The 24,737-nt window shown below is 38.4% G+C and overlaps 1 protein-coding gene across 7 annotated transcripts in view; it reads right to left on the bottom strand.

Moving 5' to 3' along the window:
- Nucleotides 1–24,737, bottom strand: part of EPHA7 (EPH receptor A7) — a 179,178-nt gene that overhangs the window by 17,452 nt on the left and 136,989 nt on the right. For 4 of the 7 annotated variants that reach the window (XM_080388102.1, XM_080388097.1, XM_080388098.1 and 1 more), the window contains exons 11-17: nucleotides 21,056–21,241; nucleotides 20,416–20,477; nucleotides 19,236–19,445; nucleotides 18,012–18,161; nucleotides 13,354–13,547; nucleotides 12,083–12,238; nucleotides 9,922–10,899 (exon numbers count right to left, since the gene is read on the bottom strand). In XM_080388102.1, coding sequence (XP_080244228.1) covers nucleotides 10,785–10,899; nucleotides 12,083–12,238; nucleotides 13,354–13,547; nucleotides 18,012–18,161; nucleotides 19,236–19,445; nucleotides 20,416–20,477; nucleotides 21,056–21,241 — 1,073 coding nt within the window. In that variant the 3' untranslated portion in view covers nucleotides 9,922–10,784. Of the gene's footprint in view, nucleotides 1–9,921; nucleotides 10,900–12,082; nucleotides 12,239–13,353; nucleotides 13,548–18,011; nucleotides 18,162–19,235; nucleotides 19,446–20,415; nucleotides 20,478–21,055; nucleotides 21,242–24,737 lie in introns of those variants that run through there. The other 3 variants (XM_080388103.1, XM_080388101.1, XM_080388099.1) reach the window with 3 other exon arrangements.

The raw sequence follows: 24,737 nt of genomic DNA, 5'->3' as shown, positions 1-24,737 counted from the left end.
CAAGCTAACAAGTATGAAACATCAACAAATGGGAGATGAGGATCCCTATGTGACACATGGCAAATCAATTCGATAATTTCCTTGCATCTGTATGACCTACCTATTCAGTATCATAATGTTTCATTTCTAGCTGCCCTGCTGTCCGATGTCATTCCAGGCCTGAATTAGATACTCCATCTCTCTGAAAAGAGATGGAAACCTAAAACAGTTTCGAGAAACTGAAGGACCATCAAAGACAGCGGATAAACCAGTTGACAAGCTCTGCTGAGGTGAGAATAGGGCTTCAGTTCTTGGCTGAGATATCTGTACGGTTGAATTTAGTACTCGTTTGTCCCGACTCTGATGCATGCCAAGGCCATCCCTGTGTTCAATAACGGGACAAAACTAACACGTGCACAGGTTACCACTGACACTGTAACTGTCACAGGAAGGAAATCCAACAAGAACTAGTTCTCAGAGGGTGCTGGTATGCCATCATGTACTCCAGCAGTAAAGCTGGATGTGTCCTGAGGAAACTATTTTCAGGGATTCACAGCCCCAAACCTTCTCTCGATGTAGATGCTTAAATTAATCCTTTCAACAGGAAACACATGTAAAAGAAGGATCAAAGAGATCATATGCATCTTATCCAAGAGCTGAGCAATGACAGAAGGATATGGAAAAGTACAGTGCTTGCAGACCAGGCTGTTAGCTCTGCTGGGACATGACAGGACACTCAACCACTTCCAAGAAAAAAAACCCTCCATTTTACGCAGAACAACAGCCTCCTCATTCCTACAGAGGTGTCCTAAACACCAGTTTCAGAGTAAGAAGGAGGGGATTTCTGGATGGGAAAAGTGCTTCAGGAAAGAAAGGTTGTAGAGTGCAGGAAGGAATTTCAGAGGTAGTTTTGTATTAGACTTAGCCTAACCAACCTTTTGCCAGAAGAAGCTGCAGCTCAAAGTGTTTGGCAACATATGAATACCTAGAGAGTCTCCCCCTTCCTACACAGAGGTTGGAAGTATCATGTTGGCCTTCTTGTAATACCTTTCCACAGCCCAAAGCTGTAGAGTCAGTTTTAGCCTTTCTGTGCTTTTCTCACCCAAGAGAGATGTAAAGTTTCCATATGTTCTCAGAAAAGAAGGCAGCCATCCATCAAATCACAAAAAAATGTGAGCCTTCCTGGGAACAGAGGTAAAAGGATGCCAGACAGATGTTACATTTTCATCAGCTATGTATCTTGAGCTACAGGTAGCCATGACACAGCTGTCAATAGGCATGAGGGCAGTCAGTTTTTTGGCTTGTTCTGGCATTTATGCTAGACGAGGGGAGAGAGGGAGCTTAGTAACAACTGGACATCACCTCTGTGAGATCTCTCCATACATTCAGCAAGTGGCTTCTACCAATTCACACCACATTCACCTGCTTGCTAACGCTCACTAACCTTAGCTAACAAGGCCTTCCATCACCAAAAGGCCTTAAATACAAACCCAATGGAAACAACACAATAGAACTTATGGTCTAAGCACTGCCATGTGTAGTATACTGCTTTGTGAAAGTATGCTGTGATGGCTCGATGACAGACATGCAGATGTGTAACTGTATGCTAAGATATGTGGTTTCTGTTTCTCTGGTATCTAAAGTGAAGCACTGTTAATTTAGACCTGAAAATTCAACCTTAAATATTATGCAACCACTTGTAAAAGCATTGCAAAATATATAATATCCATTCCTCTAGGATTTTAGATTAAAATAACTTGACAGCATCTGATGTTTAAAGAAAAAGACAGATTCAGCTTTACACAATCCTATTTCAAAATACAAGCGTAAAAATATTAACTGCTTTAGAGGCTTACTTCATAGGGTTCTTTTTTTCCTTTTCCATAATTATCAAGATAATTTGTTATACTGAAAGAAGGTAATACTTCTAGGGTATATCTTCATTATTTTTCAGCAAATAATTCAGAAGCAGATAACACAGGTAAAGCATTAGTTTCCATAAGATTTTCATTAATTCAGCTATATTCGTTTCATAAAATCCATAAGAAATAGCTTTATGATAGTATAAAAGAATGAGAAAGGAATTTTCCCCCATTCATTATGGTGAGTATGAAATCCCAGAAGGCAACTCTTTCCTCCCACTGCTCTAAAATAGTGCCCTCACCAGGTGTTTTGATCTCTGCCATTCAGCTCCCTCTTAGATTGTACTGTCATTAGAAAGATTTTTATATTATTTTAAACATACTTTGTTATCTTTTATCATTGCTGTTACTGGGCAGTTCACATGTAACACTGGCTGATTCAGGTCTTCTGAATTCAACACACAGCCCCTCCCCCATACACACGCTTTTGTTTCCTTTTGTTTTGACCAACACTAATGACTTCGGCACTCTTAAGTGCAGATCACTTGGAGTGATCACCCTGACCCGTAGCTTGTTGGTCATAGATAGACATTGCATTTATTGTTGTGCGGGTACCAAATGTTCTTTCCTCACGGTTACCTCCTACTTAAGCCCCAGTGAAGCATGGGTGCTGCTAGGTAAGTATAAATGACTAATGCCCGCTGGGGAGGAATGGAAGTAGAGCATAATGCAAAAACCAGTCTCCTTCCTCTTGGCTGGGGAAATACCCCTCAAAACAGAGGCACCTCTGCACAAAGGAACAAACATGGACACCCGCAGAGGGACTTTGTTGTGATACTCAAGTACTGCAAGAAAGGTACCCTCTGGGAGACACCTCAAAGTTAGGCAGTTTTATGGACAGGAGGCAGCTTCTGACTGAGATCTGCAACAGACAGCACAGTCTATCTGGGATGCTGTTGCCAGCAAGTAGGAAGTATCAAAGAGAATTTGTCTCTTGCACAAGTTTAGGTAATGTAAGCATTGAGGCAATTTTTTCTCTTGAAAAGAGCACTACAAAGAAAAGCCTGAAAGCTTTTTTGTTTTTGTTTTTGTTTACCCCCTCTTTTCCCCACCCCCCCTTCCTGCTCTTGGCAGTGGATGAACAGGAGTGTGTAGAGAAGCTATATAGCAAGGTGCGGCCTTTCTCTTCACAAAAGCAATCAATCGCTTCTCCATAGTACTGAGGCTCAGCAGTATTAAAGGAAAATCCTCATTAGGAATCCGTCTCAGTGCCTTGCTGGCCCAATTTCTTCCTGTAAGCTTATTGACCTGGATTTGAATCTAAACCTGTCTTCTTCTTCAGCAGCCCATGAGGGTACAAACTCTAGCTACTGGAGAAGACGACACTGCTATTTTGGATAGAGTAATGTAAGGGAGGACTTCAAGAGCAACTCAAGTAAGAGCCCTGGGATGAAATGGGCTGAGGGCAAAGGCTCTGTGCCACAGAGATCCTGAAAGAGAAATACAAAGATTGCCCAAAGTCAACCACAGGTCGAGCACCTCATCTCAGTTTCTCCTCTTCCACCCAGAGAGTCCTCTCTCACCCCATCCAATCCCATTCTCCCCTTCTATTGTCTGGACCCATCTTACTCTTCCACTGATCCCGCATGGAAGTGCCAGTGCTGCCAAGACCAAACAATAAATAGTGAAGACTTGGTCTAATTCTGTTACAGATTTTTTTTTTTTTACTAGTTTTTTTCCTATGGACTTCTAGATTTTGCATTTGTGGTCTAGTTTCAGGCACAGTGACAGAGGATATCTACCACCCAGAAAACTCCATACATTGGTAAGTGGAGTGTTTTACTGAAAGCTGCACACACAGATTTCCCATAGACCCACCTCTTTCACTTTCTGAACAAAATCCTAACCACCACTTAAAAACTGCCATTTCTGAGTAGCCTTCAGGAAGTATCAGGATGATTTTACTAATTATATTCCAGGCAAATCAGATTTCTCATGCAATTTACTACATGCAACCTCAGTGGGAAAACACATCCAATTTACAACTGTAACTGGAAAGAACACTCTGGAGAGAACTAATCTGAGATTCCTAGAACTTCTTACTCTTAAGCTACACATGCATTCTTGGCATAGGCTGGTTAGTCCCTGAGGAAAGGCAACTGAAACATGTTTTGCAGGAAACATCTTGAAAATGGACAATGCAGCCATTCAGGAAGCCAGTGGAAGCTGGCATAGTAAAACAGGTTGAATGATAGTCAAGAAATTGCCTGAATAATGTTTCTACAGACATGACATGTGAGGGATCAACATGGACACATTATATCTATCGTTCTTCAGTCCAGCCTCCTTCAAGCCAGATTTGGATGTACTAATAAAACTAATGGATGATTTTTCTTCTTAGTGAGATGGCATCTTTTGGAGCAGGAAGTTCATTTCTTTTGTAAGAGATAAAGTCATGGTTTTCTTGGTAATTCTAAGGAAATAACCTGAAGATAATTTTTATTGCACTTGATAGACCTTACAGGTTGCTCAGCTTTTTTTTTTTTTTTTTTTTTTTTTTTTTTTTTTTTTTTTCACAAAAGAGGAAGGCTTTAGTTATGGACCTGGGGCTATAAAGTCTCTGGTTTATAAATGACTTTAAATACTCAGTCAAGGAACTCTCATACCAGCAGCACACATAAGTCTTTGTGCTTAAGCACTGAGTGTGGTTTCCAGTGTTGGCCATATTATGATCCATCAGATGACCTCTGAGTTGTAGTATTTCATTATTAGTATTAATTATTAGCAGCACAGTTCTACAATTGGTTATTTGGTTCAATTAAATACGGAAGCCTTGCTCCATGGATGAATAGGTTTTCTGTTCCTCATTTAGCTCTTCTGGCACTAGACATTATGTCTTGTTTTGTCCAAGATTCATTTGGCTGGCTACACAAGTTTTGCATGGCTGTATCACATCTTTTTTCACAGTCTATCAAGACATCAACTCTTTTTTTTTTTTTTTTTGACTTGTTGTTCTTTTTTTGGTCATTCTAATTAGCCATTAATTTCACCCAATTTGTATTGTATCAGCGCTAAAATCTGCTATCATTACTCTAGACTTAAAGAGAACTACTCTAAAACCTTCTGAGTGTAAATATCATCAGAGTTCATGTTTTATTTTTGGGCTTTTAATGTAAAATTCTCCTTTCAAATCTCTTTAAAGTCTGCTTGAATGAGCTGTGTATTACCAGTGGCTTTCCCATCTGTCTCAATTTAGTCTCTTTGACAAATTCCAATCTGGCCTGAGGAAAAATCAGAGTACTGAAACCACTCCACATTAGATTATTAGGTATATTTTATTAACAGTGTCTCTTTACTTAAAAAATCTTGACACTCCTTAACTCCCCTGCCAGCAATATCTTGCAGAGCCCTACGTCTTAGACTCACACATTCTGAATGACTTCATCCCCCTCTCTTTCCATTCCCTCCCATCTTCTGACTTTTCACTACGTACAAAAGTGAGGGTTTCCTTTTTAACCCTTTCATAATCTCGCTGGAAATAATCTACAGTCTGTACAGCATGCAGGCTCCACGTGACTTCTTTCACTATCAAACTGCCTAACCCTTACCCACCATGAAAATGCACTGAGAATTTAACAGATTTTATAGACACACTAGTTTTGGCCCTTGGCCTGTCCCAAGAGATTTTACTCTAAATGCATGTGTTAACTATTGCAACTTAAAAATCTCACAAAACCAAATCCAGAGAGGAAAAACTCTCACAAATGTAGCTTGCATTCTGCCACTACTCTTTTATCAGGATATTGCAGATTTTGTGCCTATGGTTTAACCTCTTATATTTTTCAAATTCCTATATGGAATGTGTTACAAAAATGGTGAGCCCAGCCATACTTTGGGTTTTGCAGGTCATTTGTTGGACTGGGATTTTCTTTCTTGTCCATGTTTTTTTTTTCCCCAAACTTTTGTATTACCTCCCCCCTCCCCTATGTCTCCCCAGTCCTTTTTGCAGGAAATTTAATTACAGAACTGCCTATTCCCAAGTAAATAGAAAGCTGCACTAGGCAAACAATAAAGATCTCTGTTTAAAAGTAATTGTTGGCTATGCTTGACAAACCTTGAGGGAATAGGAGAGAAAATACAGGCTGCTGCCCGGAATTTCTTGTTTTACTAGAAATTAGTTTGAAGCTAAGAATTTTGAGTAGTCTTGCCCAAATCTACCATCTACAAATCCATTCCAAGTTAGCGGGGGGGGGAAAAATCACCTGTTTCTCCATATCAGTTAATTCATCAGATGTGCAGTCCTAACAGATCCTGAACATGCAGGAACCCTGCTGTGCTAGTTGCTCAGCAAATCACAGCACCAACTGCCTGATAACCCTGCACGTGCTGCCAGATTTACCGTCAGGCAAGAATTTGTATCATACTTTTCTCAAACTGAGCTTGTCATCCTGTCTGGGAACTGTTCTCTTCCACAAGTACCCCAAATGTCAGTCATTTAAAATAAAATAAAACAAACAAACAAACAAACAAACCCCACCAAACCCCAAACGCATATCATGAGCATACTGCTTTCTAACTGCATGAAGGGAAGTAATGCATTAAGGAGCGTTAGCTCTAACAAGTCACATATATATTTTTGAAAGGTGAAATGACCCTTTTTGGGCTGAGTTGGCCTTCACATCTCACAGATGGTCAGTGGATTGTTTCATGCCATTACTGGGCAACAGAATGCCAGCTGAACCCACCCTTGTGGCAGGGTGCCTTGGCATCACTTGGTATTATAGGTGTAGTGACATGATAACCACCTCAGTAGTAACCCGGGAGTCGCAGAATTTAAATCAATCTCAAAATTGCTATATATGAATTATATTAGAAAGTTAAGGACAAATTATCATTTTTTATTTCAACTACTAACCAATAAATGTAAAAAAATACCAACAACAAAACAAAAATAAACCCCTTCATCCCCCACATTAAAGCAATAGGTTTTGTAACATTCAAAACAGTGGAAACTATTTACTGTATATTACTATTAGTGGAGAAAAGCAAATTTAATTTAAAATCATTTTTTCAAACTCCCTCAGTTGATGCCAGATAACTCCAGCTTAAACAAATATAAAAAACTCATTTTAAATGGAGAATAATACAGACAGAGCTCAATTATTGAGATATTAAGGGCAACATTCAATTTGAGATACATTTAAGCATCTTTGCCTCCTGGAGATTTTTACATGACAAGGCTTTAGATAAACATGATTTTGCAAACAGCAACTATCATATCTGATCACATAACCTCTGTACTGAAGCAGTATGTCAGCAAATATTTCGGATTATTTAAAATATTAAATAACTGTAATTTACTAGGCAGGTCTTCCTCAGAACAATCACAATTTTTTTCAAGAATTAATACCCACATACAAAAAAGCATTTAGATGATCTGTTACAAATCTTGGAATAAAAAAAAAAATAATCACCTCTCTCTGTGATAAAGCCCAGTTTAAATACATTCTGGGACAGACTGGCAGTGGAGGATCTGCCTTTCTATGACACTCAGCTTGCGGGGGGGAAACTGTAGCAGCCAAGGACATATAGGGTAGAAATCACCTCACCTAACTATCTAGACATTTGATGCCTAATTTAAGCTAATCATCTGGGGTCCCTCTACAGGTAATGGAGATAAGCATTCCCAGAGGGAGATTCATCCTGCTTGTCTTAGGCACATCTCTTTTAGATGCTTGTAGATGGATAAAGTCAAGAAAGATCAGCCTCACTGACAGCCTGATAATCTGTCTTAAACGATACACAATTTCCAAATTCAATAAAATTAAGCCAGAACTGAGATAATGTCTTTGTTTCATCATTTAGCCTTTAATTCTCCCTCTGACCCAACTTTTTCTTCCGTTCCTCCCACGAACATCAACTTTCTCTGGCACTTTATTTTTCTTACACTGGACTATGTTTTCCTGGAACTTGGGGAACTGCAACCAGCATCAACATGTTGCTGCTCTACCAGCTACAAATCCATTTACATGCATGTGCTCTAAAATCGCAGTAATGTTCTGAACAGATAGATAGGAGTATTGATAGCGATTGTGCTTTCTGGGTCTACTCTACCACTTTCAAATGTGTAAAAATCTGTGGCAACATTAAGGCAGTCAAGGTGTATAGATGAATGCTAAAATATATTTACTATTCAAAGAAGATGGCTTAAATCAAACAAGGAAAAATAAGGAAGAAATACCATTAGGGCCCTCACTTTTGCATGTGGGATCCCCGGTCACCACGCACGCGTTGAGGCCTCTGTGCTTCAGAACATTGATTGAACAAGTCCTAAAGGTGAAGCCTGGCCTCAAGTCTCTTGCAGTTAGGGTTAGTGGGTTCTCAGCAATACCAGCATTGCTGCATCGCACCTTGAAACACCGAGCCCTCAGAAACAATAGCCAAGATTTATAAGGAAGCAGGTGTCTGAATTTAAGCCCCCTAAATTCACAGCTGGGTGCCTAAAGCAGCAGCAAAACTGACAAGCACCCTGTGCAGCTGCCCACAGATGCTCACCCCAGTACCGAGGCACTTAGCATTTGTTTCTACACAAAACGGATGTTTATTAATTAAGCGTGTTCCAACGGCTACTCAAAGTGCCTTGGCCGAGTGCTTGTTTGCACTAATTTCAATATCGGGCACGCAGTCTACTCTGTGTCTTACTTCTACAGTGTTTCTAGAAAATTAATTTTAATAGTTAAAAAACCATCTTGAGCTGCATACATGAAAATAACTCCATTTCTACTGAATGACAATCTAATATGAAATAAGAATATTCACCTTTTTTTCTTACTCTGCCCAAATCCAGGCAATAAATTAGGCTTCTCAGCATGACTGTAAAGTGCTGTGAATTGTATAAACAATCATATATGGACACTGAAAAATAACCCTTATGCACATTGCATTATAGTTCCAAAAATATATTTACAGTCTATTACAAAGATTACAAATGGAAGTGTCTATGTAACGGGATTATGCTAGTTAAAAGCTTTTTACAGATTTTCTTCAACAAAGGCAGGGGGGACAAAAAATTAGTATAACCAAACTGATTTTTCTAATGAAACAAATAAATAAAATGACAAATATAACACTGTACAGTGATCTAAAAGGGGGGAGAAAAAAGGAGGGGAGAAATGATGCATTTAAGTTTTTGATAACTATCTTTGGTCCTAAATGTGGGAAAACACATTATGTAGCACTGAATATACATGTTTGTTTGTGATGCTCTGCAAGTAAAATAGAAAAATATAGTGCATTTTCAATGTATTCAGAGCTCACTACACATAAACGTGTGTACAAAACAAGACAGTATAAATAAAATTTACAAGTTTTACAAAGGAACATTTACAGGGTTTTTCTTTTGTTTTTATTTTTTTTGTGTGGATGCCCACATTATCAAACAAGACCAATTTATGACTGATCCCTGGGATCTTTCTCTATCAAAATCAATAGAAGCAGCCCAATTCTCTTTGGAAGTACAGCATTTCATTGCTGGGGTAGTTCACAATTTTCAGATTTCTTTTAAAGCTTTTCTCTCTCGTTCATATACATTCCTGCAATATCCGTAAAGACCTCGTTCATTATTGCTTACGGTAGTTAAATATTTTAATCAAACAATATTCATATATAGGTGTGTAAAAAGATATTCCATTCAGCAACTATTCTTGCATCTGTGTTCCTGATGAATGACTTGTGTCTGTGCGAGCACACATATGCATGTTTGTTCAGAGCAGCAAAAGCTTGTAAAAAACCTGAAAATTTTGAACTGCCCCTTGCCTCATGCTCTACAGTTCTCATATAAAATCTATGTCCTTATTCTGACAGCTGGACTGCATACAGCTTAAACTCATACAAAATATATGCCAGCTATTTCTCTCAGATTTGCTAATGCAGAGTATTGAAAAAAAATGTGGTGTGCTCAGATTAAATGGTTTAGATAACACTGGAGAACTGCATCCATGTTCTGAGACACGCCTACAATCACTTGTCCATTCAATGCAGTGTCCCAGCAAGTTTACAGTTGAAGATCTATGTCTTAGAGTATATCTCACTTTAACTCTAGTCCATTAAAATCATCTTGCAAACAATTTGCTAAAAGTGCCTAGAACTACTTAGGGGTCATTATTGCTTTTCCTTTTTTTTTTTTTTTTTTTTTTTCCTCTTTTATTTTCTTTTAAAAGATAGTATATGTGTAACCTTAAAAAATTCTTTAAAAAATATCAGAGCTCTTGGCAACTTGCATTTTCCTGACTCCCTGCCAATTAGCTAGCCATGTCAATACGGTACTGATTTAACAAAAGTAAATGGCACAAAAGGATACCAAAGTTTGGACAGATATACATTGCTTGGTCATGCTTCTTAAATCTCTAGAAACTCAAATAATCCTTCAGAGGTACCCAGTGTAGTAATGTGTCATAGAATTAGCACTAAAAAGGTCCAAAGATATAAACATCATACTAAAAGAAAGTCTTTATGAAGAATAAACACAAATGATTAAAAAAAGATTCAGAAATCACAGATTTAAGGAAAATATTTTGTTGAATTCAACAATAATATCATGATTTTATCTGACAAATATATTCTTTTTTAATTTTTTATGTACATTTAAAAAGTCTATTAGATAAAAAGGAGGTTAGAGAGCTCAAGGTGTTTGTATGTTTATTCAGGTAGTACTTTGTTTATTGTCACTGCTGTTTTCCTTGCCACCACTGGTGGATCCTAATTCCCTTTTCATAAATTCTGGTGGCACTTAGGAGTTCAAGTCTGTAGGTGCTTCTTGTAGCTCTTCTATTCACTGCAGGAAGGACCCAGGAAATCAAGTGTCTTCTAGCAGCACTTCATATATACTGAAGGCCAGTGCTGTTCTCTCAGTCTGTCACCTCCCTCATAAGGGAGAAATGTCTATCACACTTGGATGCCAGTGCCGTGTAAATGTAGCATTTGTGCTCTCATAGTCTGAATGCTGCTCATGATTTTCTTTTGATGACCAACCAACGTGATCCCTAAACTCATCACATCCCTGGGGAAGATAAATGCGTACATTGTTAATTTTTCAACTTAGACTGCTATTGTATGGTATTCAACTGTGAGTCAAAGCTACGTAGTGGTCTGGGCTACAGGTTTCTAACATTGAAGCTATACTGGAACCTCAGCTCAGTACTATGAAGTTCATATAGGCACTGCTCAACTTCTCAGCAAGGAGTGCAATTATATGGCAAATGTCATGTAATTACACTGCATGTGTCTCCACATCTGAGAATGAGGCCAGTAAGTTTTGCGCTATGATAATCTTTTATTGCGGCTTTTAAGGACAACCGAAGAAAGAGACACTTCTCTTGTAAAATACCTTGGGTGGCTTTCAGGACAAAGTTAGGTACAAAACCAAGACTTTGGGAATCACATCCTGCTTCCTAAAGAGATGCCAGGAGAAACCCTTTGCATAGTGGCCCGTTCCCCTCATGCAAATGAAAAAGAAGCAGCCGGTTCAGTTCCACTGCTACTAGTGCTACTGACCTAGTAGAAGCTTGTGGGCTCTGATGACATTCCCAAGCTATAGGCTGAGACCCCTAGTGATACCAGGCAGAAAACAGTAGGGTTGCAAACTTGAGAATATTATTTTTAGAAACTTGTTTAGAAACCCACTGCCCTCTATAAGAGGAATTACATGTGTTTGGCAACCATCAGAACAAGAATATTGTTAGCAGGGTGCCAAGAAGACCTGTTTAAGATGGCAGTACCAATACAGGCCATGCTTGCCTTCAGAAAATTGTTTTGCTTCTATAGACTTTTATCTTGATGCAAAGTCATTTCTTGCAGGACACAGGCAACCCCCAGCCAATTTGAAGAAAATTCCACATCTTCCTAGTACGTGTCTGGAAAAAGGTCAGGTAGTGGAGGCAAAAGTGGTTATTTTCCTATAAATACATACTTCAAAATGGGCCACATTCTTCCTCAGATTCTAGCCATTTGGTGTTTTTTTAATTGGCCTCAAAAGCAGGGAAAGAAGTGATGCTACACATAGGTAGCAGGGTATTTGCCCTTTCATGGGATGCTCTAATATAACACCATCAGCTGCTAAACCAGCTGGCTTAATCCCAAGTACCATGTTTGTACTCAGGATAAAGTTTTAGAGTTGAACATTGTGTATTATTTTACCTAGAAATTCCCTAAATGCACGTTAAACATGTCCAGTACTAACTTACTCAATAGTCATCCTGGCAACTGATTCAAGAGAGTTGTAGCCTGCTGCTGTGAAATTATCCTTATATCTTTCCATCTTAATAGCTTGTAACCATTCGCCTACGGAGCAGAAAGTGGTAAAATCGGGAGTGTTCTGGTCCAGAAGAGGGCTAATTGGTCTACGGAGAAGGAAAAAGGAAAGTAAGTTGTTTCCAAAGAGAGTAAAACATCAGGGAGTATTTAGCAAGGTGAGAGTCAAATAAGTTTGGGGTACTAAAAATGTCAAGAGTAGAAAGTAATAGGCCTTTATACACAGCTTAGGTTATTCTATGAGTAGCTTTTGACTGCTCTGTAGCTCACAACATATACTTCCTAAGCTTATTCATGTAAAAGATGAAAAGTCAGAGTGAGCAAAATCAGCCTAGTGGACTATTGTTACTAACAGAAAATCAACCTTATTACCTAGCATGACAGCAGCTGCAACTAAAGTTGCTGAGTAAAAAAAAGATGCTATTCTTTTAAGCATCTTGGAAAATATAGTAGTATCTATTCCCATTATTCAATTGGATGGGACAAAACAAAGACAAGGAAAGAGCAGAGACACAAAGTAAGTTGCTTAAGGTCACACAGGAAATCAGGCAGTAGAAGAACTGGGAGCAGAGTACAGGCCAGTTGATTCCCTAGTGTAGTGATCTAGCTAACTGATCAAAAGATTACCACAATCAAATAATTCACCTGAAATTTATGAAGAAGCCATTAAAATCTACACCATGAAATACAATGAGATGCAATCACTGAAAGGAGTTAAAAGCCAGAAAATGAAAGGTAAAAATCTAGAGTGTAGCATGTCAAAGTACATTGGCCAAGAATGAGTACGATTAATTACTATTTCTACTGTAGCAGTTCTTAGGGCAAGGGATACATCACATAAAACTACAGTAACTCGTGATCCTTGCCCTCCAGACTTCACAACTTTAAGAAATAAGGAAAACAAAGACTGCTAGTGGTGAAAGTGTGGAAAGCGTGATGAGCAGGCAGTAGTTTACTGAGAAATGTGTTAGTTCCAAGTTATTTACTTTATTTTGGTTATTTTTTTAAGAAAGTCCTTTTTGGCTTTGTTCAGCATGGTAAAAAAAGAAGGGCAAATGAGGGAAGGGAAGAACAGGGAACAGAAGGAAGGAGGAACTGTGAGACACACATGGAGTAAGTGTGAACTGGGAGCAGCCACCAAGCAGAACATCCAGAACCCAGCCACATGCACCATCATAAGAACACACACTAGAGCTTTTCTTACCTGCTACAGGTTCCCAGTGGGGTTTTCAAGCTGTTTGGGTTTCTAATCATTTTGTCCAGAATACCAACTATCTGCTCAAACTTCGGCCTTTCACCGCGTTCCTTCTGCCAACAATCTAGCATCAGCTGGTGCAGTCCTGCTGGGCAATCCATGGGTGCTGGCAAACGATAGCCTTCTTCGATTGCTTTTATAACCTAGTAGCCAACATAGTTAATTTTTCATCAAGGGATATTTAAACATATATATTGCTACTCAGTACAATAAATAATAAAAAAAAATAAAACCCCAGAAAATCAATAAACTAAAATTTTCCATCAGTGTTGCAAAAATATGACTGTTGTTTTGACACTAGCCTTCCTGTTTTCAAATAATTTCCCTGACTTTATCTTTGGCCTTCTTACACATATTCTTCTATATGTGCAGAGCACAGCTGTATTACCCAGTCAGGTGAGCAGTGGGGAACAACAATTAAATTCACCGAGAGAGCAAAAGATAGATTGATAAATGGAGTTATTTCAGACAGCATTATTACTTGCCCCAAGGCTTTTGTGAAAGAGTGTGTGGTAGAACCAACTGTCTCGTAAATGGATAGGGATCTATGCATGCACATATAAAATACAAAAAGCCTGAAGATACTACAAAAGGATCCAAGAAAAATGTTTAGCAGACAGAAATTGTTAGGGGGAAAAATGTTGTATTCTATGTCTAGCCATGTTATATTAATGATAAAGTAGCAGGAATGTGCCACGTGAGAGAGGAAGACCTGGCTGAATGGTATTTTAATATATCACCTAAAGAGAAAATTAGATTTAATAAGAGATGCTGTTAGATGATGATGTGATTGGAGCAGAACATAAATGTCTGAACCAAGAATTACACCCACCCAATTGACTTCCTTAGCCAAGTCTATTTGGGTTTAAGCAAAAAATAAAAATGGGTAAAGTAAAATCACAGGAAACTGCTGTAAACCTTGAGGGCAGGATAAGAAAGCACATCAGGAAGCAAGGCAGATAAGAAAGGCTTGCGAAAAAGGGCCAAAACACCATTCATGGGGGATTTCAAGCACACTGACATTGACTGACATAGCAGTATTAGAATTGCTAAGGAAGGGTGCTTGCTCTTGAAGGGTAGTGCATAGGACTGTCTTCTTCCTCAGTTTGTACAGAAAGCAAGATCATAAGCTGTTCTGGATGTAGCCCTAGGAAGTAGATCTGGTATAATAAATAAAGTTGATGAATATCCGGGTTTAGTGAAAATAAACTCAGATGGAAAATATTCCATAGGTTGTATGAAAAAATGTAAAAGCAGTGGACTGCAAAGCAGACAAAACTGCAAAGAATACAAAATGACCTTCAAAAAGCTGGCTGCAGTCCATAATTGTATCAAAACATTTTGCAGAAATTAAGTGTTGTGAACAGAGAAGACATAGCCCGGTGGTAGGGCACTTACTGCAGGTTTATGTCACAGAATGTCCTTCCAATCCCATGGAAGTTGCTCCATCTCTTTGGGCCTTGGCTTTCTATCTGAACATTTAGAATAGACAATACTGTCCTACAACTCAAAAATGATGGAGGAATATTAAATTCCTGCAGCAACAGCCACACTTTGAAGAATGAGTGTGGTGACCGTTTAGAGACAGTGAAGTTATCTGTCAGAGAAGGTGAGGACAGAGGATTTATGCAGAAGAACAGGGACATTAGAAAAACAGTACTATATAGGAAAGAATATATTGAAAGTAAAATGTAAGATCTTTTAGAGTAGTATTAAGAGGAAAAACAAAAGAATGGCTCCTTACGCTTGAGGCAGCCGTGGAATAAAAGTGACAAGTAAGCTACAGTGTGTATAGGACAACTGGTGTGCTATGCAAAGTAACGCAGGAATTTCTGACCTAGAAGGTAAAAGGTATTAAACCCTTTGTGCATACTACATATGATTTACTACAAACAAAGCTTAAGAGGTCAGAAGGAAGAGACCACCAATGAGGAGTGAAAAAGTATCTGAAAGCAACAGCAAAACCACCACCAAAATATCTATGACCGTTAGAACTGGCAAACCATGTAGGTAAGAATAAATCCAAGAGTGTACACAATAGTGAAAACATGAATGAAAGGATCATGAACAGGACCTTTTCACATTCACTACAATCTTCAGAGAAACCTGAAGAGAGGTTAGAATCAAGATGGTGATATTATTTTTCAAAAGTTTTTGAGGATACTGCAGAATCAGCTTTTTTGATGTGTATTCTGAGCAAGAAGGATGTAACTGGGAAATATAAAATAATGAGCTAGCTAGAGATGGATGGAACTGCTGAGAATATCTAAAACACTGGAAAAACATTGTGAAATATAGACTAGGAAAGGTTTGGTTTTTTGGGTTTTTGTTTGTTTGTTTGTTTAAGTTTATACAAAACTTGGGCACTTAGAACTACAGGTGTCTAATCTGCTAAGAAAGGTGGAGGTGGGGTTCCAAAAAATCAGTACTCTGAGATAATGAAACAGACGCAGGATTTATTTTTTTTTTTTTTTTTAAATAAGCAAGGCTACAAGGAGAACACAGCTGGAGTTCTTACTAATAGAACTGATTTATATTATTTACACTTCCCATAATTTGTTTTTCAATTTCTGCTTTTGCTGCAAAAAGAAAAGGTGACACTGCTTTGTTAAGAGTCAAGTATGCTTTTATCATAATCAGGCTATCTGAGGATGTAAAGTAGATGAGAAGAGGGCCAGGTCGGTTCACCATATATACTGGTTGCCAACGAAGAACTATTAAATAAGAGTAATTGGATCAGACAATATAATGTTATCACTCTGCTTCTGGTTATATAATAATATTAAATAATAATAATAATGGTAATAAATCCAGGTGTAGGTAAAAGAAAAAATACGTAAGCCTAAGCTCCTGCCCCTTTCTGAAAAGCTGATGTGCACTATGGTCAGTAACTGAATGAGGGTAAGAACCAGCAAACACTGGAAGTCTAATAGGAGAACAGGGTAAAGTGCAGCAGTTTGAGGGCTACTGTTCCCAGCAAGGGTTAGACTGAGGGGAGCCCGCTGTTCAGAGAGGTTGAGGGAACGCTGTATATCTGTGCTCTACCCGCAGTGCCTCTGTGGGGAGCTTCTAGGATGAGTGGTCTTCTGGTGTACCCTCGTTCCAGGCTGCTGCTAAAGGGAGGACTTTTGCTTAAAAAGATATCGCAACACAAATTTGTACCCTCCATCAGTTTAAAACAATGACTTAAAAGAAGAGGGGCAGAATGAAAAAAATGCCATCTAAAGACCCGAAGTCAGGGAGACATATTTTTTAGGAGATCTAATCTGGTCTATGACTATACCCACATCCAATTTTAGGCAAAATGATACACGTCAGATATATAAACTGCCTGAGTATATATGCAAAACTAAAATAAACATATTTAGCATTTTTCATTCCAGCTAAATACTCCCATTGGTAACTGTGAAGGAGAATAACTAACTAATCATAAGATTTTTCTAAATTTTTTGCATCATAAATTGATCTAGGGGATTGGTAGGATGTGCACATGTTTTGGGAGGACACGCTTGAAGATCACAGCATACAAGAATTGACATTATTTTACCAAGCAATTGATTAACCTTTTAACTATGTGCTATTGAAGATTATCACGTAAGATTCTAAAAAGAAATGAAACTGCAAGAAGTGGTAATTTTTGTTTTATGAAAAAGGTTCAGTCATGCACTTTACTTCCAGTTTCCAATGGAGGGCATATTTTTCAAAATCCAACAAGAAACATGAAAATACCAAAATTTCTCCCATATTTAAAAGTTTTTCCTTATTGTTCCCTGAAAGATAGGTAAGGTTTGCCTTTGAGGCATCATATATTTCTGTCAGACTTCTTTTATGTTTGAATCTAGTACAGAAGGAAGGTGTCAAAAGAAATGAAACTCTACTGGGTGTCTAGGGAATGTAAATATTTCTCTTTCTCTGCCCCAAGGACTTGTTTGCCCATATTTTGACAGTCCATGAAATCTTTGACACTGAGACCTGTCAAATATTAACAGCTTTGCACTGTGCCAAACTGACTCATCATTTACACTTTTATCTTTTTTTTTCCAACTTTGATGTCGATCATTCGATCAAAAAATAAAATAATAAAAAAAACCCACACTCAAGCCCCTGACCTGAAGAACTTTAAATGAGACACTTTCTGACATCTTTCTCACCTGCATGGCTTTTTGCTGTGTACCTTCTATACTAATAGATACTCTTGTCAGAAATCAAGATTAACACCCATCTGTTCTATTACTGCTGACCTGTTGCTCTGGGTCATATTTTATGCAAACAAGGATATTGTTAAATCAGCATAATTAACTTGAAAATGCCGAAGTAGGTCATTACCTGCCACTCAGAGTTTTAACAACTTTTTTCAACTGATTAAACATTGCTCTGAGGTTCAGAAACCTCAGATTTATTTTTTATCGGAAAAAAATATAATTCTTTCTATGCTTAAGTGTAATAAAGTGAAGAGCACATAGTATTATGTTTGATGTTTTGTGTTGATTTTATGTATGTACAGTGAAACACATATGTATGTGTTTACAATATGTCATTTCTGTTTTACTAACACATGCTCAGACACACACACACGCGCGCTCACAAACAGACAAAGTATAACCTACATCTTGATTTGACATGTCCCAGTAAGGCCGTTCTCCATAAGACATTACTTCCCACATAACGATTCCATAACTCCACACATCGCTGGCTGATGTAAACTTGCGGTACTGGATAGCTTCTGGAGCTGTCCATCTCACTGGAATTTTTCCACCCTATGACCAAAAAAAAAAAAAAAAAAAAAAAAGAAAACAAGAAAATTTTCATTTTTCTTCACAAAATTTCCATACAATCTTCCATAGAGTACATTGACAATTCTTTCCATCAACATCAAAAACAGCACTTATATCATCTACTATAGCTGATCGATTGCAGAATTTTCAAAGCAGTCTGTGGAAGTTTAGGCTCTTAAAACACTCGGACCATAGAAACTTAGATACCTGTCTAAGCTAAGTTGGCTGCATTTCTCTGTAAGTGCTTCTCTCTCCATTGATTTTAAGGGGCTGCTTAGATGTCTGATTTACAGTAGTCATTTAACTCCTGGCTGGCTGAAGCTAGGTGACGGGAACCTCATCCTGTGCATATAAATCCCGCTGACTTGTCATACAGCTCCTCTGAAATCGTGGTCTGACATTTTTAAACCAGGATCCCACTTAGAGCCCAGTGGCAGGAGTGACAGCCGTGAATGCTGGTGCAGTTTCCTGATCCGTGCGCCTGTTGGAGCAGATTCCAGGGGCCCCTCCTTCCCTCAGCATGAGAAAACAAGCACAGCAGGCCTCACGGGCGGGAAAGTGGAGCTGGCTCAACAAAAGAATAAAGAGCATAGTGTGCCCAATGAATGCTTATTTAAGAAAAGCGTCCCACCCAAAAGCAAGGGAAAACACAGGAGTTGAGCTTTGTCACAGTCTAGCCTCAAGCTAGTCAACGTTTTGGTGAGATAAAACCTAGTCTGAAAAATAGTAATAGCTTACAAGTATTTTAATTGACTCATAGTAAATGAGATGATTAAAATTTTTAGGGGTAAAACCTCTGTATTTTTTCAAACAGAAAATCATGAGGAAGGGAATAATGAGATACCATGCAAAATTTTTAGATTTTATGAAATAAAAATGTATGTTCCTGTGAAAATATCAGTCCCTAATTGGAGCTAGATTCCGGCAGAAACTCTTCCTTTTCACTGATTAACATTTCTCAAGCAATGAACGTATTTCTCTTATTTATACTCTCCAGAAGATACACTTCTTAATAACCACATCTCAAAACTATGAAAACCCATTGATTTCTCTTACAGTAGTAGTGTAGACAGCCTCTGGATCATCTTCTATAACTCTGGAAAGGCCAAAGTCTGACACTTTACAAACAAGGTTGCTGTTGACAAGAATATTGCGTGCTGCAAGATCCCTGTGTACATATCCCATATCGGCCAAATATCTCATTCCAGCAGCAATTCCTCTCAACATTCCCACCAGCTGAATGACTGTAAATTGCCCATCATGTTTCTGGAGGGAAGAAAGGAGCAGCAATTCTTGTTAGTATAGCAGAGAAGAGAAATAACAGTTAGTTTCACAACTTTAGCTTTCTACTTATTTACTACTTCTGTGGCAATTCATCCTGGGGCAAAGAAACTCACTTCATACACAAGTTTTATTTTCTTCAGAGATAAAAAAGTACATCCCGTTAAGAAATGTGTAAGTAGCTAATGTACTAGAAGGAACAAAACTTGCTAATCATAAATTTCTGGCTAAGTCCTGGCAAGTCTTTTGTAAGAGAGATCACTTGATGCACAGCTCTTTATAGTTTGCCTATATGCTCTTAATCTCTCAGCATAATTATGTGTATCAAAATAAGAACTACCTCCTTTTGGAACACTAGCTGCTGAAAATGTTATGCATAGCTTGGAATTTATCGATCGATCATAATCTTTCTGTTCTGTACACAGTGTTTATACATCATCTCTGTCCTGTACACCTGGTAAGGAGTCAGAATGGGCCCGTTCAGAACACACACTCAAAAGATGCTAAATTGCTGTGAACTTGCATTTCTTTTTCCTTTGTTCTTCTCTTAAATACAACCATAGTTCAATTAGGGATTCTTGTGTGCTGATTTCCACCATGTTGATATAATAAAATTCTGCTCCCAAAACGCAGAAGACTGGGCTTCAGGTATCAGTGGTTTTTACTTCAGCTGGTGGCAATAATAAAACCCACCATGTCTATGCCACATTAAATGACTCAAATTCCTAGAATGTTCCCATGTGATTCTGTCTGATCCTCTCATTTTGGAAATAACGTAGAGAACTGCTAGTATTCATCAAGCTCCATTTTAGCCTGAAAATAATATTAATTATATGAATATCATGCATGCATACATATATGTGCACATATATAAACCCATGTTTTTAAAAGTGACAATACATAATATATACATCACTTAAAACATGTCTATATATGTTTTCATTTTGATACTCACCCTAAGAAATGCATCTAAGGCCCCATTCTCCATGTATTCTATTACAATCATGACTGGTTTCCCTAGGGAAAAAAATAAAACCAAAAAAAGACCGATTTTGTTTGAAAAAACTGTAACATAAATGGAGTGCCTTTTTTTGATAAAACACACATTATTCCTTTGAAGGACTGAACCATTGAGACAATGAGTATTTCTGAAGCCTCCAGCACTGTTACTGAGCTCTAATAAGTCCATAAATATCTGCATGGAACATGGTCTTGATTCACAAAATTAAACCATACAAATCAAAATGTCAGTGTGTTCTCCTAACTTATGCTGTGTGAACGGGACTCTGCAATAATGACACTTCAGATAATACGAAAGGACATAAGAAACCTTATCTCTCTGCATGGTCTTTGAGGCTAAATGAAACTAGAAAAATAATATATTTTGAAGTACTTCATCTTTTGATCAGGCGTGCATCTTAATTTTTTCCTCAGGTTGTAGCACAACACAATATTGTTTTAGTTAGTTACGCATCAGGAGAAAATCCATTAGGAGTGTGCAGCCTGTTTATAATTTGAATCTTTGACCATGAATAAGCTAACGTAATTTCTGCCATTATGTTGTTATTTGACTGATAGATCAAGCTGCTGCTCACCTCTGGTAACGACCCCTTCTAAGTGAACAACGTTGGGGTGGTCAAACTGCCCCATGATGCTTGCTTCGCACAGGAAATCTCTCCTTTGCTTTTCAGTGTAGCCAACTTTCAGAGTTTTTATGGCTACCGCAACATCTCTCTTGCCAGGAAGCTTTAGACGCCCACTGCACACTTCACCAAACTCTCCTAAAATGAAGTAAATCGATGCTGAGTTACTCCGACTATAATATCAATATTCTCTTTATGCCTTGATGCAACTAGCTGCCTAAGTGTGTGTTTAAATTTAACATGGGAATGTTCACATTTGAAATGGGTTACTTAGGAATGCAGACAGGCACGTGCTTTAAATTAATTGCTGACTATGTACCTTGCAGAGTAAAACACTTCACGTTAAGCCATGTTACTTGAATCTTTTAGAAGACTTGTTAGTAATTTGTTACATTTTTTCAAAAATCGAAAATAAAAATGAAGTGGCTTCCATAAGAAAATACTATTATAGACTTAGTAATACCATTTCTAAGTGAAAACGTCTTTCTGTTCTACATGGTTTCCTTGCTATCTTTAGATCTGATGGTTTTTTTTCTTTCAAAAGTCAGCTCTTTCATAGCTGCTTTTAATTTAACATCGTTACAGTGTTAAATGAAGCACTACCTTCAAGCAGCTTAATTTACTTTCCAGATTATGAAATGATAGGTGTGACTTATAATAATTCTGTTACATTAAACAAACCCAATCAAATGCTGGAAGTTTGTAAAAGATTCTAAACCAGCAGACAATTGGAACCTGAAGAAGCATGTGAGAAAAAATGGCCAAATAGCCAGCAAGAATACTTTAAAAAAAAGCCTTAACAACCTTAATTTGGGAGAGAAGTAACTGGACTCCATTGGACAGGAAAGAGGATGGAAGCATGCAAGGCGCGGAGATGAATGGCAGTACAACTACATCACTATTATTAGAGACTGTAAAAGATTTAAGGATTGTCCCTTGCCTCACAGCCACGTCACAAGAAAGAGAAAGACAGACCCCCTAATCTGTAACCAGGAAGAAAAGTCTTTTGGGGTGTATAGGAGAAAAGGGTAGTAATATATTGGATACAGAGGAACATCTCTTCAAAAAGAGAAAGATTAATTTTTTATTTAATTTAACAATCTGGTACTTTGCACCAGAAATATATACAATATTTAACAATCTGGTACTTTGCAGATCTATCTGGACTATGGAAGTTATAGATCCATCCCTCCCCCAAATCACATCAAATCTGAAATGTATTTCCTGCATGCCTGTGGAGTGCCTTCACATCAAGCTGTTGAGTATACACGAGTATGTAGGCACACCTAAATCCAAGACATGTTTTAGGGTGAGTGCTGAAAAAACTGATTGAATTAGGAAAGACTAACACAGAGAGTTTGATTAGAGAATCCCTTTGGGACACACACTGAGGGCCTGGTAAACCTGGTGGGATCAGGACTTCAGTGCTCATGCACACAGGCAAGGTACCTGGCTAGCAGTGGAGAGAGGTACGCTTGGGAACGGGGCTCGGTGCCTGAAGAGGTAGATGCTGAGGTGTCCTAACAGATGAGTTCTGAGAAATCTTGTTTAGGGTCCCGTCTTTGTTCTAACACTACTGCTTTCCTGTCACCCTCAACAGCAGAGCTTAGAGAAAGAAAAAAGCAGTACCTAGGCCTCAGCTTCACAGTTCTCCAACCAGAAGTGTACAACTTGGACCGAACCTTAATATTTCCAATCGACTTGCTCGGTCAAATCTCCCCTCAGCGTGGCTCATTTTATGAGTCTCATAGGAGATGACTGCACACAGAACTGAATTCCTCTCCCTCCTGTTTTACACTAGATGAATTAAGGTTAGCTCAGATCAGCGCCATATACCTCTCCTAACACCGTGCTGTACCTGAGATAATCAGCCAGACAGAGTACAACCGTTCCTGCCCCTACTGGTGAGGCATTAGCCCAAACCACCCCTGGGCACTGGAGTTGTGGTCTGCATATCCACGTCATAGCTATGAATACCATGAGGCACAGCTGTCAAATACATAGCAACTGGCTACTCATGCCCTTAGCCTGGTGCCTTAACTTCTCTCCTGCACTTCACGAACAATACGGATGACTATTAATGAATTCAGAACCCACCCCACTCACAGTTTCTAGCCACAAGAACTTACTAAAGGATAACAGTTTTCTCTAGTAGTACCTTCCAAAATTGTTTTTGTTCCATGCTGAACACAAGATGCGAGTATAAGAGTGTGTGTGTGTGATACTTCAGAGCCAGGTAATTAGGATACTTGGCACAGGAGACACTAAAGCTAAACTCCTTTCCAGCTCTCTGTGATCTGATTTTGATTTACTTCCAAAAGCAGATCACTCACACTCAGGCAAACCAGAAACCTGAACTTAGATGTTATGCTTTCCAGGCCAGGACACTAGCCAATGAACTACTTTTATTCCCAATAATGTAGTCTATGCAGCTGAAATTATGCCCAAAAACAATCCAGAAAATATGACAACCAAAGTGGGAATACTGCACAGCTGCACAGCCACTAGCTCAGCTCAGAGGCTAAAACAAAGGATGTGTGGCACGAACAAGGGCTCAGTATAGTGGACACTGTATTTTGTATCTGATAGGTGGTCGCAGAGGGATGGTAACGAAAATATTGGCAAGGAAATCACATATCCCTTGTACAAACTGAGCACAAGCATACTTGCACCCTGTTTGAGAGAGACATGGCACTACTCAATAGTTGATGTGGCCAGCATTGCTGATAATGCGTATTGAGACTGCTAAGTGGCTGTTCTGGTGCCGTCACTAGCAGAAATTCCGCGTTCTTCTTTGATTTACAAGTTTCCGTTGCTTCTTTGGGTCCTTAACATTCTATTGTTCCTGGACTGCATTTCATTTAACTCCTGTTCGCTACCTACATCAAGAAGTTAAAGCCATAGCTAAACCCCCCACACAACATGCTTTCACCATAGCACTTCTTACTAACTTTCTTCAGAATGACTGCTGACACACAGTAATTTTTTTTGCTATCAGTTATACTCATTAAAAGTAAGAATAAATTCATCTGTGGTCAACAAAGCTAACATCCTGGAATTAGTCTGTTACAACAGTGAAGCTACATTTTAAAGTGTATACTCTGCAGCTGAAGTGTGTTCAGCATTTAGCTCAGAAGGTATCAGCAAAGTCCAATGAACATGTATCTCTGTGCTCTGAACTGCTGCTATGCTGACAGTTTTTTAACTCAAAGCAAAAGATAAAGCTCAGGAATTTTTCTATGCTAATCTTGAATTTAAATCTGGTCTACCGCCTATTTATTAGAAGAGATGCTGCCATTCTACCATCACAAAAATTACTAGTTAGCAGGGGCTGGATTCTTATGCTCTAAGTCATCTGAACGAATAATTTGCTCAGCAGTGTTTTTAATTTCAATGGAACTACTACTTGATTAAGACACGTTTCAACATGTGTGAGGTTACTTTAGAGAGGCATTGAGAATTCTAAGTGTAAAGGTTTTTTTTTTTTTCTACAGGTAAACCAGTTTATTTTAGAGATATTTCTTTTTCTCTTTTAAAATAATACCACAGTATGTAATTTACAGTGCACGCCAAACTACAGGGTGACTTTAAAAGTGTTCTACTAATACTTCTATAAAACAACAGGAAAGCAAAA

The sequence above is a fragment of the Falco punctatus genome (genome assembly GCF_963210335.1).
Source record: "Falco punctatus genome assembly, chromosome: 5".
Classification (NCBI taxonomy): domain Eukaryota; kingdom Metazoa; phylum Chordata; class Aves; order Falconiformes; family Falconidae; genus Falco; species Falco punctatus.
This window is presented reverse-complemented; position numbering and strand designations above follow the sequence as displayed.